The sequence below is a fragment of the Heterocephalus glaber genome, unplaced genomic scaffold, assembly GCF_053883595.1.
Source record: "Heterocephalus glaber isolate CG9 unplaced genomic scaffold, H.glaber_assembly_v1.0 deba00000281, whole genome shotgun sequence".
Classification (NCBI taxonomy): Eukaryota; Metazoa; Chordata; class Mammalia; order Rodentia; family Bathyergidae; genus Heterocephalus; species Heterocephalus glaber.
The window spans coordinates 30,187,394-30,206,464 of NW_028258139.1; the positions used below are offsets into that span (position 1 = coordinate 30,187,394).

General features: G+C 34.8%; 1 protein-coding gene across 4 annotated transcripts in view; it reads left to right on the top strand.

Moving 5' to 3' along the window:
* Positions 1-19,071, top strand: part of Tmem65 (transmembrane protein 65) — a 65,482-nt gene that overhangs the window by 21,581 nt on the left and 24,830 nt on the right. For 2 of the 4 annotated variants that reach the window (XM_087188150.1, XM_087188154.1), the window contains exons 2-3: positions 7,529-7,571; positions 12,852-12,958. The exons of the other annotated variants lie outside the window; for them this stretch is intronic. In XM_087188150.1, the coding sequence (XP_087044276.1) occupies positions 7,529-7,571; positions 12,852-12,958 (150 nt within the window). The remainder of the gene's footprint in view (positions 1-7,528; positions 7,572-12,851; positions 12,959-19,071) is intronic. 4 annotated transcript variants of the gene reach the window in all.

Sequence of the window (19,071 nt, forward strand, 5' to 3'; positions counted from 1 at the left end):
TTGGATGGAAATATTTCTTCAGAGTTAGCAGTGGAGATTAGCCCTAAACTATAGAGTATCTAATTGCTCTGAAACCAACAGAAGTCATGCAGAACTGGTGACCATTATGAGTCATTTGAAAAATGTTGTGTCTGAAGAGACTTAATTCTTAGGAGAGGGGAAAAAAGAAAGCATTTTGAAGAGAATATTAGTATTTAAGTTAATTGCAGTTTTACTTCAATTACAAATATTAATGCATGACTAGTGCTTTATATTCACATATGATTGGCTTTTGGTTATTTTAGGGTTTTTTTCTTGAAATTATTAAACGACAGAATTAGAAGCTAGAACTTGGGTTCTAGATCTAGCTGTGGATCATTGATTCAGTTACTTAACATCTCTGCTAAATCTTCCATGTGGACAATTAAGTCTCTTTATGTCAGTGGGCAGGCTTTTAGCTTTTAGGGTGCATGATTCTTTGCTGTGAAGAACTCTCTGTTACACTGCAGAATGCTTAGGATCTCTAGTGCTAGTAGCATTTCCCAGTTATTATCACATACAGAACAGCCATGTATTTCCGAGCTTCTTCTAGGGAGATATCATCCCATGTTGAGAGCCACTGGCAGATGGTTTCCAAGTATCCTTTCCGCTCTAACATTCTATAAAAAAATTCTCTTTTCTCTTTGAATTTGTTTACTTTTTCAAATACTTTATTTTATAGAGTGGTTTTAGGTTCACAGACTATTGAAAGGCAGGTAGACACACCCCATCCCTTCCCACACCAACATCTCCTGTCAGGGTGGGTCATGTGCTACAGCTGATGAACCTGTGCTGGCACATCGTCATCACCCCAGATCCTTAGTTTACCTTAGGACTGGCTTTTGGATTAGTGGAGAAAATGTGTGATGGCATGTGTCCATTAGAGTCTCAGAGTATTTCCACTGCCCTAAAAGTGCTCTGTGCTCTGGCAATTCATCCTCCCCTCACCTGGAACTCCAGGAAAAATATCCAGGAAAAGATCTCCAGGAGATCTTTTATTGTTCTCATTATTTTGCCTGTTGAGGAGTGTTGTAAAGTTGACATTATACAGTATGCAGCCTTTTCATATTGACTTCTTTCATTTAGTGCTATGAAAAACTTCTAAATTGGGGGAATGTTTGAAAGGGAAAAAAGATAAAGCATTAAGAATCTCTGCTGCTTACTAGATATTTATTTTAAAATGCATATCTTTTTCCATTAAGTTTACTGGTACATTTTAGGTATAAAATACAGTTACATTCATCGCTGGGATCTTGTACCATTACATGATCTCTCTTGGTTCTTATTTTTTCCCCTTCCCCTGCCCTCCCTTCACCCCCTCCACCCTTCCCTATTTGCAAAGACTTTGTTCCCATTTTTTTCCTTTTCTCATATTTTTTCTTTTCCCTTTCCTTTCCCCTACCCCTCCCACTTCCCTACTCCTTTAGACCTTTTCTTCCTATTATACAATATCAATTATATGTTTTAAAAATTATAATATCAAGATCTAGAAGACATTACCACAAATTTTACAGAATTTAAAAGGATATAGAGAGCATATTACAAAAATCTTTTTTGAAATAAATTTGACAACTTCTAAGAAGTACCTTGGAAGACAAATTAATGAAACTGACTCTGAAGGAAATGTAAAATTTGAATAGCACCTATTAAAGAACGTATATTCCTAGCTTGAAAACCTATATGACAACAACAGGCTCATATACATTTTAACTGATGAATTATATCCAACATTTAAAACAGAAAAAAGAAGGAACACTTCTCCCCTCATTTTAGGAAATCAACATTGTGCTAATACTAAAAGTGGATAAAGATAATAGAAGAAAAAGTATGAACATAGAGAGAAATTTGCTAAACAAAACAAACTATTAGAAGTCAGATCTGGCAGTATGTAGAAAGTGGTTTTATTATAGGGATGGCAGTGTTGGTTCAGCATTGGAAGATCCACCTCCATAAGTCATCATTTTAACAAAGGAAAGGGAAAAGCCATATGATCCTGTCAGTAGTTGTAGAAAAAGTATTGGACTAAATTCTACAGCTGTTCATGGTAAAAGCTATCAGGACACTAGAAGTAGTACATAACCTTCTCAACAGATCAAAGACATGTACTCCATACTTCCAGTGAGAACGCCTTATATGAATGGAGATGATACAATGCCTTCTCCCTAAGGTGGGGAACAAGGGCAGATATGCCTATTCTTCATCTGTCCATTAAACTTTGAAACATAGGCCCAAACCAGAATAGTCTGTCAATAAAATGACACAATTAGGATAGGATTGGCAAGGTAGAAGTAAAATCTTTTTATGTAGATGAAATGATCATCTACAGAGAAAATACTAAGAAATCTCTAGGAGCTCCTAGAATTTGTATCTGAATTTAGCAAGATTAGAAAACACAAGGTATATGTAAAAATTCAGGTCTCTGTATACTTGCTATAAATGAAGAATTGGATACTGAAATTTAAAAGTTACGTAGGAGTACAAAAGACCTAGAAAAGTAAAAAGAAAAAGACAAAAAAGAAAAAAAAGAGTGTTGGAAGACATTTAGTACCTAATTTTAATACTTCCTGTAAAGCTACAGTAATCAAGGCAGTGTTGGTGTAAGGAAAGACATACAGATCATTGGAATGAAACAGAATCTAGAAATAGAACCACACATGTATGGTCCACTGAGTTTTGAAAGATTAACATTAACATTTTATAGAACATAAACTCAATTGAAGAGCAGAGGAAAAGATAGTGTTTTCAGCAAATGGAAACAAAAATGATGAATGAGATTTCCATCAAAATTTAGAACTTTAAGAGACATTGTTAAGAAAATGAAAAGTAGTCCTTAAACAGACCATATTTATAATGCATATAACCTATGATCTGAATATACAAAGAACTCTTACAGCTCATTAATAGACAACCCAATTAAAAAGTAGGCACAAGAAGATGATAAATAGCCAGTACAGCACAAGGAAAGGTGTGCAACACTAGAATCAGAAAAATACTAATCAATGCAATAACAAGATTGTATTATACACTCATTAGGGAGATGAAGTTGAAAGTTTTGAAAGAACAAATATCAGCTTATGTGTGAACCCATTAGAACTTTCTAATACTGCTAATGTGAATGTAAAATGATAAAACCATTTTGGAAAACAGTATAGAAATTTCTTGTATTACTGTTAAGAATCAACAATTTTGTTGTTAAGTTTTTTCTTAGGAGAAATGAAAACACATGTTCACAATAGATTTGTACATACAAGTTGACTATCCCTTATCTGAAATTCTTGAGACCAGAGTGTTTCAGATTTTCATTTGAAATCCACTTGATCTGCAAAGAGGATAGCTACTCCTGCTTTTTTTCAGGTTCTTGTCCCATGGAGTATTTTTTTCCACCCTTTAACTTTCAGTCTATGAGTTTCTTTTTGAATTAAGTGTGTTTCTTATATGCAGCATATTGTTGGATCTTCTTGACCCATTCTGCCAGTCTTACTTCCTTTAATTGATGAATTGAGACCATTAACATTGATGGTTATAACTGATACATATTGACTTATCATTGTCAAGACTTTTTCTTTTTGTTTGATTCTCCCCCTTTGCATTTAATTTCTTGTCACGCCCGATGGATTCATTCTGCTGTGCTTCCTGGGGTTGTGATCCTTGTTGTCTTTTCCTAGGATATTGTTTAAAATTTTTTGGAGTGCTGGTTTGGTATTCATGAAGTTCCTAAGGTGCTCTTTGTCATGAAAGTGTCTTATTTGTCCATCACTTTTGAAAGGTAATTTTGCAGGGTACATTAATCTGGGTTGGAGACTGTTTTCCTTTAGGGCTTGAAATACATCACTCCATCACTTCTTGCTTTGAGGATTTGCATCGAGAAGTTTGCTGTGATTCTGATGGGCTTTCCTTTGTATGTGATTTGTTTCTTTTCTCTAACTGCTTGTAGAATTTTGTTCTTCTGTTGGGTTTCTGGAATCTTAACTATTATATGCCTATGTGTAGATTTTTTTTTTTCTTCTGATCACGGCTAGTTGGAGTCCTATATGCCTCACTTGTCTGTATGTCAGGTTCTTTCCCCCTCCTTGGGAAGTTTTCTGCCATCACTTCTGTGAACAGCTTTTTTATGTCATCTGCACTCTCTCCTGTTTCTTCATTGAGTCTCATCAGTCTTATGTTATTCTTCATTGCATCATCAAGCAGCTGCTGGATTGATTTCACATGGTCCCCTACAATTTTAAAGAAATTTTAATTTTCCTGGTCACTAGTAGCAATCTTATCTTCTGTATCTGAAATTCTGTCCTCACATTGGCTCATTCTGCTGCATAGACTTTCAATGGAGTTTTAAATCTCCTGGAAATCTGTTTGTATCTGTTTTATGGATTCCATTTGTTTCCTATGCTGGGATTCCATCATGTTCCTCAGCTCCTCTCTTTTTTATCTGTGTCCTCTCTAGATTTATTAATCATGTCTTGCACTGTGGGCACAATCTCTGCTGTTATCTGAGAAATTATTTCTGATTTCATTTTTTCCACATCCTCTTTTGTTGCCAGTTCATGGAATCCAGGTGGTTGAGTATCAGAGTGTTCCATCTTGTTTCCCTTTGGGGTTGTTTTGGTGATCTGGAAGTCTGGTTTTGAAACCTGTTTACCTGTCTTCTCATTTCACTGGGGGTGGGGGAATTGCTCCTGGCACCCACGCTGCTCACCTTTCTGTGCTGGTGGGGTGGTAAGGTGGCCTGGAAGCCTCCTCCTGTTGTGCGCTGGGAGCGGCTCACCTCCCTTGTCAAAATGCATGTCTTTTGGGGATCAGTGTAGCTATACTCCCAGACAGAGTTGCCATTTGTGATGTTCTAGTATGGGTTAGTGTTTTTCTAGCTTTAAGTTTCCATCTATAATATACATAGTTATTTGATATTTTTAAACTAAATGTTAGCATCTCTATACTTAAGTAAATGTAACAAGATGTGTTTTAAAAAATTACATTGTTTTAATATCTTAGCTTTTTAAAAGGAGTATCATTTTATGTAACTTTTTGCTCTTTCATTAGCATGAAGGAAGTTTGGTGAAGCAGTGTTATAATTGTTCCAGTGCGTAATTGTTCTAACAGAAGTTAGATGTATAGAAACAGCCACAAACCAATAGTATGTTTGATTATCCTAAAAAAGAAACCATGAAATGAAAGATATAAGAAAATTTAAATTATCATACCTCTAGTACTTAGTATTACTTCAGCTAGAGTTAAACAGTTAATGGGTTAGTACATTAATAAGGATGGTTCATTGAGTGTATAGCTTTCCTGTCATTACCACTGGCCAACTCCTGTGTTCAGCTGCTGTGCCACTGGCTTGCACTTGCCTAGAAATCTGTTAGCTGCCTCTAGGGCAAGTTACAGTCAAAGCCCAGGTCTCGCAGTAAGGAAGGTCCCCAGAAGGTCAGTGACATGACAGTGTTCTTAAAAGATCTAGGTAGAAATTTCTTTTCTACATAATGCATATGTTAAAATAATCAGTTTTAAATTCTAAATAAAATGAGAACATACTCATACTTTTATGGGTTTTATCTAAAGTGGTGTATTAAAAAAAATTAAAAGCCCTTTTAAATTATAATTAATTTAATTAAAATTTTAAAAAAGAATTGTTAATTAAAATCAACTAACTTAAGTTTTTTGATGTTTCCAAAGTGCATTTAAAATTTTTGAATGTCAATTTCTGCAAGTATTTCACTGACTTATATTTATTTGTTGAGCTTGGTAGACCCCTTTTGGTGGATGGCTTTTTGGCATTTAATTTAATTTACTTAAATTATTTTTCATTGAGCATGACTACCTGTTAAGTTTGTATTCTTTTTTTTTTTTTTTTGTACCAGGAATCAAACTTGAGTCCTTGCTTCTGGCAAGGCAGGTGGTGGAACCACTGAGCTAAATCCCTGGCCCTGTATTCTTTTAATGTGTTGTGTATTTATTGTAAATTTCACTATAGCCATGTGAACTTTTGTTTCTGTTAAAAGACTGAACAGTTATTCATAAGGTCCAGAAATTCATAAGAGTAACAAACCCTTAGGCCTGAAATTATTGCTTAAATACACTAGTTTCAGCTCTGTTCTTTTTATAAATCTTTTATTAGGCCAGATTGTAATTTGTGTGGGCAGTCTTCCTGTGTTTTTTGAGGAGGATGCTGGGGTGTGTCTGGAGTAAACATTAGATGGTCAGAATATCAGAAGCTAGGTAATTGGTCTCTTCAAAGAGCAATGATTTATTTGTAAGAAAGGAAGACCAATGGCATTAAATTGTTTCTTTATGTCATCTCAGAGTGGAGTTGTTTTTATTTTCTTAAGTTTATTATAAGTGATTAAAAATTTTGCCTTAATTTGTGGTCTTATCTTGATGTTTACATCCTTGGTGATAGACTAAAATAAGTTATATTTAGAATTATCATTTTTATGACAGAAGACAGAAAATAGGCTAGGAGATTTTTTTCCAGAAATTTTTTTCCAAGCATGGAGTTATATTTTGTAATGTATGGTTACATTTAATGAAATACTCAGCACTGAAAATGATAAATTATAGTTTCTATTATAATTAAATTACTCTGTATGCCACAGGGCCTAGTTCTATTTTCCAACACTGCCATTGTTTTAAACACATTTTGTAATTTTTATTGTGGAGACTAAAAAAGTTGGAGAAACCAACCTACATTTCTTCAATCAAAGTCTTTCGGTTTTCAATCTAAGATGTATCATAGGATAATATACTGAAATGTACTGATAATGGGTGATTTTAATTTTTCTTGTTTTCTGAATCTTGTTAACTTTATACAATAAATATACAGTATATAATCTTCCTAATGGAAAAGTATAACAGTTCTTTAGATAAGCCAAAGGAATTTGGTATTTTAAATGTTTTTTAATTTTTACTTCAAAATTCCTTTTACAATAAAAAAAATTCAGTAACCTCATCTTTTAAATTTATAACCATGAATGTGTATGTGGTACTGAAGTGAGGACATAAATTTATATCCATGAATGTATAAATAATATATTTATATAAATTATGTATATGCATATATATGACTTACTTAATGTAGGATACTTACAGTAAGTTCCAATTATAGTAGTCAGTTTTACCTGAAGAGCAGAGTCAGAAGACACACAGGTTTTATTGACTTCTCAAGAGTAGGTATTTTATGCAAATTCATGACTGTTTGAGCAAGCAGGCAGCTACTCTAGTTTGTGAACCCCTGAGGGTTTTTGTTTCATTAGCCCAAGTTGATAGAAAACCTCATATTCCAAAATAGTGAATTTTGTTATAAAAGATAAATTTGGCAAAAGAAAATAGGAGATAAACAAATGCTGCTTTTCGTCTTTTCTAGTTAACATTACCAGAGTTGGTTATATGTTATATTTTAGTATTACAATGTTTATTTTTGTGTATATTTTGGTGATAACTTTGCTGTGAGTACTTGCTTATATGAATTTTATTAGTTTTTGAAACCAGCAAGGCACATGGTCTTTTTCCTTTTCAATAGATTATTTGGGGAATCTGCTAACAAAATCATTTACTCAAGTAAGGTAAGGATTTGGTATCTTTATAAATAAAATTAATTTTCTTCACTAGGGAAAATTAATCTAATGAAAGAAATAGACTTACGAATCAAGAAATCTGGTTTTTGCTCTCAATTGTACTTATTATCCTTTTCTTGCCCTCATTATACATCATAGATTCAATAAGCAGTACCGATTTCAAGGGCAAAAGTCAGATTTGGAAATGTGATACATCAGATGTTATAAATAATAGTAGAAGTCAGATGCAGTATATGTTGTAATTCTGCAAACCCAGTACAGCTGTGCATTATAGAAAACTGAGATAAATGTTGCCTTAACAATTAAGAGAAAATATTCCACAGAAGTTCCAGTGATCAAAGTTATGACCAAGACCAGAACCATCTGTGTCTCCTAATGTTTGACAGTATGATTCTGTGTGTGTGTGTGTGTGTGTGTGTGTGTAATTTGTGCAATTTAAAAAACAGCTTGGAGTTTTGAGGGTATTTGAGTTTGAGTGTGGCCTGGTTTCTTCTTTCACAAGGCATCTTAGTATCTGGCAAGTTTTTCTGTGACATTCCATGAGCCAGAAAGTAAACTTCAAGCCTAGGGACATGAGCATGATGTTTGGTGCTGGCAGGTACATTTTTGTTACAGGCACAGTTGTTCAGTGTCTTGTAGTCAAATTGTACAGTGGCAAATCAGTTAATATCTGGACAATTTTTTTAAACATTCAATTCTTTTGCTTGGTATTCTCAAAGAAGCTGTTACTACTTTTTTCTCTTCACAAAATAGTAATAATTGATGTTAAGATTTTAATTGTTTAACCAGATTGTCCTTATTATACCCACCACAAATGGTAATCCCAGATCATTATATCTATGCTAGTAGAACAGAAATGTATGATTCTGTCATCTTAAACCATGTACACTCTCTTATTCTCCTTCTCTGAATGTCAGTTATGGTATTTTCCAATAAAATGGTGAGTGGCCAAGTGGGATTCCAGGAGAGAGCAGTTAAAAATGGCCACAATATAGGCATCATATGATGAGACTGCAGGCAATTCTGTTCTCAGGGGTTCAGTTCCAACGCTTGTAATGTTTGTGAAAAATATAATTTTAAAAATCCTCTACTTTATTCTGAATTTTGATATAAAAGTAAATTTTAGTATGTTAAAATATAGTAGCACAGGTAAAAATATTTTAATGTAAGTCATATTTCAATTATGGAGTTTTCTGAAACATACTGTGATAAACCTCAGTAGGAATTTCCTGGCATTAAAATATATGTGAATGCTAAAATGGAAATATTTGCTCTTATGTGGTTAGAGGTCATATGCTCACTGTGTCTACTCTCATATTAGAGGATAGAAACGGCCTTCTGTATAGCATCTCAAATGGGCTCAAACTTAGCCCAGTTTGGGGTGTGTTAAAAACTCTCATGAGTGCTATTGGTACCAATTGGAGCCAGGACTCAGACATCTCTTGGCAAAGTTTTGCCAGAGCTTGCTTTAGAGTCTGGTTGGCTCTATCTCTCCAGAATACTGAGGCCACCAGGAGGATTGGAGGTGGTACTTTATTCGTAAAGCCTTTGGCACTCCCTTAGTTATGTGGGAGATAAAAGAAAGTCCATTGTCACTCTAGAGGGACTGGAGTAGTCCAAATCCAGGGATGATTTCTTTAAGAAGCACCTAGACTACCTCTGTAGCCTTTTCTGAACAAGTAGGAAAGGCTTCAATCCAGCCGGTAAAGGTGTCATTTAAGACCAACATCTGTTTAAATCCTCTACATGGTGGCTAGTCCTCTCCAGCATATGTCCCTCTCTTCTGTACAGGTTCTAATAAAGGAGGCAATTTGGGCTTCCCCAGGTTGCCCACAAAGTGGACAAGCTTTGCAGACCTGTTTGGTGATTGTTGCTAGCTCTAATCCTGTGAAAACTTGAGTGACCTTTCCAATGTAGCATCTCTTCCCATATGGAAAGAACCATGAAGTGTTTTTATAGCCTTCCACTGTATCCCTTGGGGAAGGACCAGTTTGTTTTCTAAATACCACCCGAGTCCCTTTTTAAGTCTCCCTTGTTATGAGGCCCATTTATTCTCCTGGGGAGTATAGACTGGTTTTAATGGTTCCTCAGGAATTGAGAATTAGGCTAGAGTCTTAAGGGGTTGTAGGGCTGCCCTTTTTTGCCTGTCAGCCTTTTGATTTCCCAAGTGGATTTCAGACGTGTCTCTCCAGTGTCCTTTACATTGCATGACTGCAACCTGTCTGGGAAGATGGACTGCCTCTAGGAGTTGTAGAATTTCCTGTTTGTATTTTATAGATGTTTATTTATTTGTTAGAAAGCCTCTTTCCTTTCAGATTGCTGTATGAGCATGTAGCACCAGAAAGGCATATCTGGAGTCTTGTATGGATGTTTAACCTTCTACCTTTCCTAATATCAATGCCCCAGTACAAGCTATCAGCTCTGCCTTTTGAGCAGAGGTTCTTGGGGAAGAGGTTTAGCTTCAGTGACCTGTTGTGAACTGACAACTGCATAACCTGCCTTTCGATGTCCTTCTTGGACAAAGCTACTTCCATCAGTGAACCATAACTGCCTGAGGATCTTGGAAGGGCGGGTCGCTGATGGCCTGCTTGCTTGCGTAGGTCTGGGAGATTACTTGTTCACAAGAGTGGCTAACCTTTGGGCCTGTAGGCATCAAAGAAGTAGGGTTAATAGTAGTGCAAGTTTTTATAATAACTTTAGGGATGTCTAAGAGAATAGCCTGATACCTGGTAACTGTTCCCCTGTTAACCACAAGTAACCTTTTATCTCTAAAATAGCTCTTACCTGGTGGGGAGTCAAGACTTTTAGTCTTTGTCCCAGAGTTAACTTTGCAGCTTCTTCTGTAAGTACAGCTGTAGTTGCTATTGCCCTCAGGCAAGGTGGCCATCCAACAGCCAGCCCATCTAATTTCTTTGAAAAGTATGCCATGGGTAGGGTTCTTGTCCTAGCCTTTTGGTCAAGAACCCCAAAGCAATTTCTCCCTTTTCTGGTAACATAGAGAAAGAAGGTTTTGTGTGTGTGTGTGTGTGTGTGTGTGTGCGCGTGTGTTTAAAGTAGGGTATTCCTCCCAGTGCTGGAGCCTGAGTAAGGGCATGCTTTATTTTTCTAAAGGCATTGTCAGTGATTTTTTTGTCCAATCTAGGGACACAGACTTGGGGCCTTTTACTGCCTCACGTAAAGGTTTTGAGGGGACTGACAAGGTTTCAAGAGGTTGTATTCGAGATATCTGTCTGTGAGAAGCTGGAGACCTTTACATCCCTCTCCCTTGATTGGATACTGCTTTTGGTCAGGAAATCAACTGGGGTCTTTTGGTCTTGTAATTACTGGCATAGCAGAATTTGTCCAACTAAGGATTCCTCCATACCATGCAGCAGGATTTATCTGTTGGCAAATTTGGTTAGGGAGACCTGGTGTAGGCCCAGGAAATAAAATCCGTTTTGACCTCAGCTAGAATTAGAGAATTGCCCCCAATTTTGTTAACAAACCTCTTCCTAGCAAGAGAATAGGGTACTATGAGACAGAAACTCATGGTTAAACATTTGACCTTTGAAGTCATATGTCAGAAGAGGAGTAAAGAATGTCTTACTAGGGATCTCTTTGACCCTAACTATGGCTATACATTTAGAGGACAGTTTTCTGGAGAAGAAAATCAAAACAGAATGATCTGCGCCTGTATCTATAAGCAGTTGAATTGGCTCATCCATACATCCAAGATTCCCCAGGGTTCCTCAGAGGATATGGTAATGTCTGTGGACAAGGGCATTGCAGGTTCCCTGGTGTGTTTAAAGCATTACCAGTTGCAGCAGCTATAATATTAGCATTTTTCTTTTGTTTCTCCTCTGGGTCCTGATTTTTGAACATAGAAGAAGCTGTGTCCAGCAATTGGGCCATAGATGTCTGAGGCCCCATTTGAAGTTTTTGCAGTTTACATCAGGTATCTGGGGCTAACAGATGAAATGTCCCATTGGTGCCTCACCATACCTAGAAGATGGATCTCTATTAGTATACTAGTGGAAGGCTTCTGCTAATTGATTTTGAAACAAAGCTGGATTGTAAAGCTTTAAAATATGATTTAAATATACTGTAATACCCAAATCATCAAAGAAATACTCTTTTTTGAAATTCAGTATTGTTTTACATAGGAAGTAACAGTATTTTGCAAGCTATGATAGCTTTCTGGTTGCTTTAGCTATTAGAAAACTAAAGAGAATACTTCATTCTTTGTATGTTTTAAGAAATTTGTTTCATTTAATAACTGCTGAGAAAGATTTTAAAACATGAAACCTAAAGGAAAGGAATCTTATGTATAAATATTATCTCATAGATTGTTATAATTTTCCTATCCTATATATATTTTTTTAACATAGAATCCTATCAAGTGAAACTTCTTCAAACAGTGAAAACTGCCTAAGGAAGGGGAAAATGTGAGGAAGTTTGAATGTTATTATTGTCACTGTTATAAATAAACACTTTAGGAAAGCAGAACAGTTATTTTTCAGTTAAGGATTTCTGTACTGTGCTCATGAAGGATATTATTCTGCAATTTTCTTTTGTAGTTTCTTAGACTTTACCATTAGTATTATTTTGTCCTAAAAAGTGGTATGAGAAGTATTTCTTCATCTTCTGTATTTTTGGGAGAACTTAGGTTTGTGTAAGATTAGTATTTTTTTTCTTCTTTCAGTGTCTTGATAAATTCACCATTGAAACCATCTGGGGTTGGAGTGCGTGTGTGCACACACATACTTGTTTTCTTAGTAAAAATTTCAATTTTGTTAGATAAAGCTTTTCTTTTTCTTTTTTTTTTTTTTTAAATGCTGGAGGTTGAATCCTAGGCCTTGCACGTGCTAGACAAGCACTACACCAACTAAACTTCATGCCAGTCTATTGAAGAATTTAAAAAATTACTGTTAAGTTAAAAGAATGTAAGAAAAGAGAACAGAGGAGCAAAAAAGGACAAGGAGAAAACAAGGAGTAATACAGTAAGCCTATATTCAACCATATCAATAATTACAATTAAACAGAAAACAAACAAGAAATGAACAGGCAAAGCTGATTCTTTGAAAAGATTAATGAAATTAATAAAAGAATACTCCAAGTTAGTTATTGGATTTTCTCTGGATGTGTGGTTACTGTAGGGATTATAATGTGCATTCTTAAATTTTTGCAGACTATTTACAGCTATTGTTATAGCACTTCATATATATTATAGAAATATTATAACCATGTCACTAAATTAGTCTGTTTTCTACTGCTTTCTTTCTTTTTGAGGGTCATACTGTGTATTCTAGGCTGGCTTGAACTCACTATGTATCCTGGTCTGGCCTTGAAGTTGTGGCAGTCCTTCTGCCTCAGCCTCCTGAGTGCTGGGATTACAGGTGTGTGCCACCATGCCTGGCTAGCTTTCATTTCTATATGTATTACATCTACATATGTTACAGACTTTACAAATTATTACTGTAATTTGCTTTAGACTGTCATATCTATTTAAATTACTGGGGGGAAAATGTTCTTTTTGTGTTAACCTAGATGTTTACCATTTCCATTGTTCCTAATTTCTTTCTCTAGATCTAACTTCCCAATTGGTATTTTCCTTAAATCTAAAAAATTTATTTTGCATTTACTGTTTTTTAAACTCCAATAATGGTTTTCTTGTAATTAATTTGCTCTTCTTCTGTTTTATTCCTTTTTTTTTTTTTGGTACCAGGGATTGAACTCGGGACCTTATGCTTGCGAGGCAGGTGGCAGAACCACTGAGCTAAATCTCCAGCCCCAATTTGTTCTTCTTCTGATTAAGCCCAATATCTTTTCTTTATCATCAGTTTTCTTCATATTTATCCTATTAAGAGTTAAGTAAACTTTTTGAATCTTTTGAAAATTTTCTTCACCAAATTTGGGAATTTTTTTGTTTTTTTTTTGGTACCGGGGATCAAACTCTCGTCCTTGTGCTTACAAGGCAGGCAGTGGAATCACTGAGCTAGATCCTGGGCCAAATTTGGGAACTTTTAGCTATCATTTATTAAATTTTTTTTTGGCTTTTAAGTGTATCTGGATAAATTTTCTTTTTTTTTTTTCTTTGGTACTAGGGATCAAACTCGGGACCTTGCGCTTGTAAGGCAGGCGCTGGAACCGCTGAGCTAAATCCCCAGCATATCTGGGTAAATTTTATAACATCAGATAATATTCTTTTTAGTTTTACAACTTCTTATTGGTTCTTTTTTATATTTTTTCTGTTGAGATTTCCTGTCATTTTTTTGAGTATATTTTCATTTATACATTTATGTATAGTTTTAATTGCTGCCTTTTAAGGCCTTTGTCTGCTAATTCTCAGATTAGATCACTTTAGAATTGGTCTTCATCTATTGTTTTTTCTCCTGAAAGTGGATCACATTTTTCTTTCTTTGCGAAGAATTTTGGATTGTGCTTTTCCTAGTCATTGCTGTGATTATTTTGTTGTTGAGAGCCTGTATTGTTTTTTAAAAATTATTTTTCTGATTTTTGTTTTATCAGACAGTGGGCTAAAATTGCAAACTATTGGGAAGCAGCTCAAATCTTTTTTTATTATTTTAAAAAATTTTATATACCTCTACAAGAAAGTATTTTTTAAAATTTAAATTTGAATGTATTACAAGTAGATATTAATAAAGAAAATATAAAAGCCATTCTATGAAAAAGTAATTTTTCCTAACAAAATTATTAGAATAATTATGGTAAATACACTGTATATCATGATCTTAAAAGAATATTATTTTCATTTATTACCTATCTCTCAGCTCATTTCCTAAAAATACTACACCTTTTCTTTGCATAAAACATATAGTATTGACAAAGTATCTCACATTCTGTATAATTTTGAACAGTTTCTTCCTATTTCATAATATTTATTCTTTTTGGTCCTTACTTTCACTTTCAGTTTCTCACACGAGAGAGGCAATGTGCTATTTACCCGTGTGTTCAATTTATTTCACTTGAGTATGTTCTCAAGGTGCATCCATTTACCTAGAAATGTCCCGTTTACCCTTTTTTATGGCTACTACTCCATTATATTAAAAAAAAAACCCACATCATTTTTATCCATTTATCAGTTGATGGGCATTTGGGTTGTTTCCAAGATTTAGCTATTACAAACTGCTGCTATACACATGGGTGTACATCTATTGCTGTGGTATATGATGCTTTTAATTATTTTGGGAAGATACTCAGAAGGGTAATAGCTGGGTCAAATGGGACCTCCAATCCTAGTTTTTTGAGAAATCTCCACACTGATTTCCACAGCAGTTGCACAAGTCTACACTCCCACCAACGTGGAGAAGGGTTCCTTTTTCCCTACACGCCCACCAGCAGTTGTTGGTTGATTTCTTGACAATAGCCGTTCATTCTAGAGTGAGAGGGAATCTCAGTGTTGTTTTAATTTGCATCTCTCAAATGACCAGTGATGTTGAACATTTTTTCATGTATTTATTTGCTGTTTCTACTTCTTCATCTGAGAAGTGTGTATTTATCTCAGGTGCCCATTTGGGTCTTTAAATTTGGGTGGGCTGATTTTTTTTCAATTCTTTACATATTCTAGATATTAGTCCTTTGTCTGAAACTGCTGGCTAAAATTTTTTCCCATTCTGTGGGTTCTCTTTTCACTCTGTTGGTGATTTCTTTTGCTGTGCAAAAGCTTTTTAATGAGATGAGGTTTCAGTTTTTGACACTGTAGTGTTTTGCATGCAGTCTGGGTTTTGTTCCTGAAGTCTTTGTCTACTCCTTTTCCCCAGGCGTCTACCTATTCTCTCTCTTCCAGCAGATTTAGTGTTTCTGTTTTAATATTTAGATGTTTGATTTATTTTGATTTTAGTTTAGTCCATGATGAGAGACATGGGTCTAGTTTTAGTCTTTGGCATTTAGAAAGCCAATTTTTCCAGCACCATGTATTAAAGAGGCTGTCTTTCTTCTAATGAACATGTTTGGCCCCTTTGTCAAAGATAACTATGTTTGAGGTTCTTTCTGCATCTTCTACTCTGTTCCATTGATCTTCAGGTCTTTTTTTGCCAGTACCATGCTGTTTTTATCACAGAAGTTCTGTAGTATAATTTCAAGTCGGGGATTGTGATACCTCCTGCCTTACCTTTGATGCCCAGAATTGTTATTGCTCCTAGGTCTCTTCTGATTCCAAATGAATTTTAGGAATGATTTCTCTAGTTCTGTGAGGTATTCTAATGATATTTTGATTGGGATTGCCTTAAATCTGCATAACAATTTTGGGAGTATGGCCATCTTCACTATGTTTGCCCTTCCTATCCACGATCAAGGGATAGCTTTCCATTTTCTGATATCCTCTTTGATCTCCTTTTTCAGAGTACTGTAATTTTCAATATAAAGACCTTTTACTTCCTTAGTGAGATTGATTCCTAAGTATTTCATTTTTTTCAGTGCTATTGTGAAAGGTATTTTTCACTAATTTATTTCTCTTTGTTATTTGTGTACAGGAATGCTATTGATTTTTGAGTGTTGACTTTGTGTCCAGATATGCTACTTAATTTGGTTATTAAATCTAGAAGTCTTGGTGGAATTTTTGGAGTCTTCTATGTGGAGTATCATGTCATCTGCAAATAATGATAATGAAACTTCTTCCATTCTTATCTTTATTCCTTTTATTTTTTTCTCTTATGATTGTTCTGGCTAATGTTTCCAGAACTGTATTGAATAGTAGTGATGATAGTGGACATCCTTGTCTTGTTCTTGATTTTAGAGTGAAAGCTTTCGGTTTTTGACCTTTTAGTGTGATGTTGGGTGTTGGTTTGTCATAGATGGCTTTCCTGATAATATTCTGCATTAGATCTTGTCTAAATTTCTTGTAGAATTCAGCAGTGAAGCCACCAGGTCTTGGGCTTTTTTTGTTGTTGTTGGTAGGTTTTTAATTACATTTTCAATTTCATTGAGTGCTATAGGGTCATTTAGAATTTTTTTGTCTTCATGATTTAGCTTTGGTAATTCATATGTATCTAACAATCTGTCCATTTCTTCTGTTTTCCATTTTATTTGAGTTCAGGTTCTCAAAGTAGATATTGATGATCTTTTGGATTTCTACAGGATCCGTTGTGATTTTACCCTTTTCATTCCTGAATAAACTTCAGTCTTTTCTTTCCTTTTTTTGGGTAAGGTTGGCTAAGGTTTTACCAATTTTATTTAATCTTCAAAGAACCAACTCTGATTCATTCATTCTTTGTATTATTTTCTTAGTCTCAATTGCATTAATTTTTGCTTTGATCTTTATAATTTCCTCCTGTGTACAAGGTTTGGGCTTGTTCTTTTTCTAGACATTTGAGGTTCAACATTAGGTTGTTTATTTGATCTTGCTCTGTTTTCCTGATGTGAGAATTTACTGGTATAAATTTTCCTCTTTGGACTGCTTTCATTGCATCCCATAGGTTTCAGTATGTTGTATTGTCACTATCATTTAATTGTATATACTGTTTAATTTCATCTGTGATCCGTTGATTGTTCAGGAGGGTGTTATTTAATTTCCATGTGTTTATTCAGTTTTTGTGGTTTCTTTTGGTGTTGATTTGCAATTTCATTGCACTATGGTCAGATAATATGCATGGGATGATTTCAGTTCCTTTGCATTTACTTAGGCTTGTTCTATGAGCTATATGTGGTCTTTTTGGAGAATATCCCATGTGCAGCTGAGAAGACTGTATTCTGATGTTGGGAGATGGAACGCTCTCTAGACATCCCCTAAGTCCATTTGTTCACAAGTTTGATTCAGTTCTGATGTTTTTTGGTTGATTTTTTGTGTAGTGATCTGTCTATTTGTGATAATAGGGTATTGAGGTCCCCCATTACAATTGTATTAGTGCTTATTTGATTTTTCATGTTCATTAATATTTGTTTTACCTAGTTGGATGCACTGGCATTTGGTGCATTTATATTTATGATTGTTACATCTTCCTCTTGGATTGTTCCTTTTATAAGGATGTAGTGACTTTCTTTGTCTCTCTTAATTAGTCTTGGCTTGAAATCCACTTTGTCTGCAAATAGTATAGCATCTCCTGCTTTTTTCCAGCTTCTTGTTGCATGGAGTATTGTTTTCCATCCTTTTGACTTTCAGTCTATGAATTTCTTTTTGAGTTAAATGCATTTCCTGTATGCAGCATGTTGTTGGATCTTGTTTCTTGATCTGTTCTGCCAGTCTGTTTCTTTTGATTGATGAATTGAGCCCATTTACCTTGATGGTTATAACTGAAATATATTGGCTTATCCTTGTCATATTATTTTCCTGCTGTTGGTTCTCTGTCTTTCTCCTCTGTTTAATTACTTGCCTTGTCTGGTGGCTTCTTTCTATTGGTCTTCTTGGAGTTATGGTCTTGATTATCTCTTTCTAAAATATCCTTTAGGGCAAATCTTTACTTTTACACTTAGCCAGCATCTTCAGAGTTCTCGCGGCTCCTGTCTGGTTCACAAGCCAGGCATGAATCTGAACTAAGTGTAAACGCAGAATTTAGATCTTTCTTTTCTGGGATTCTCACTTTGCTTTCTAATGGTTTTTTTTTTTTTTTTTGGTACCAGGGATTGAACTTGGGTCCTTGGCGCTTGCGCAGCAGCCAACGAAACCACTGAGCTAAATCCCCGGCCCTATCTAGTGGTTTTGATTACCTGATGTCCTGTTCTCTGGTTCTTCATGTGGAAAGACTGAGGGATTTTTATTAGTTTTAGTTGCTCTACGTGTTGTGATTGGGGTCTGCCGTAAGGAACAGACAGATAACCAGCTCACTTGGTGCCATTTCTTCTAAGTATTGATTCCCTTCAGAATCACCCTGTTTTAGTCATTTTCCATTACTTTTAGAAAGTAGTTTATTGTGTTTTATCTGAACAGGAGAATTGATAAGAGGTTTACTTAGCCATTTTTGAAGAAGAACCAGAATTTTTTGAGGTAAAAAATGTTAGCAAATATAGGTTGATGAAGTACAATCTTAATGGTTATCTCATTATTTAAAAAAATATACAGGAGAGAAAGAATGATATAAAACACACACATATCCACACACTTAAAGAGATTTATTTAACTCTTTATTTAAAATTGATTTATTTAACTCTCTACTTAATAAAATATTACAGTAGAATACATTTTTAATGTAACTAGGTAATTTACCAAATGCATAAGAAAATTCGTATATCAGGATATAAATGTGGGGAAATAAAACTTCTCTGGTTTATGGTGACTTTTCAGGCAGGTTATATTAGCAGTAATTGTATTTTAAAACCTGTATAGATTGCTTAGGCTTATTTTCAAGTTTGCTTAGACTATATATTCTACTGCTAGTTAAATAAAAATTTCTGATGTGTGTTTTCTTTTGATTCAATTAATTGATAAAAGTATATAGTTTTTAGTGAGAAGCCTTAAAATGATCAGTTTATTATTTAAAAGTTTTTTGTGGGTACTTTCCAATAAAATTCCTACTTTCTAGGTAAATGTGCCCTTGATTATTCCTCTTGAACTCCT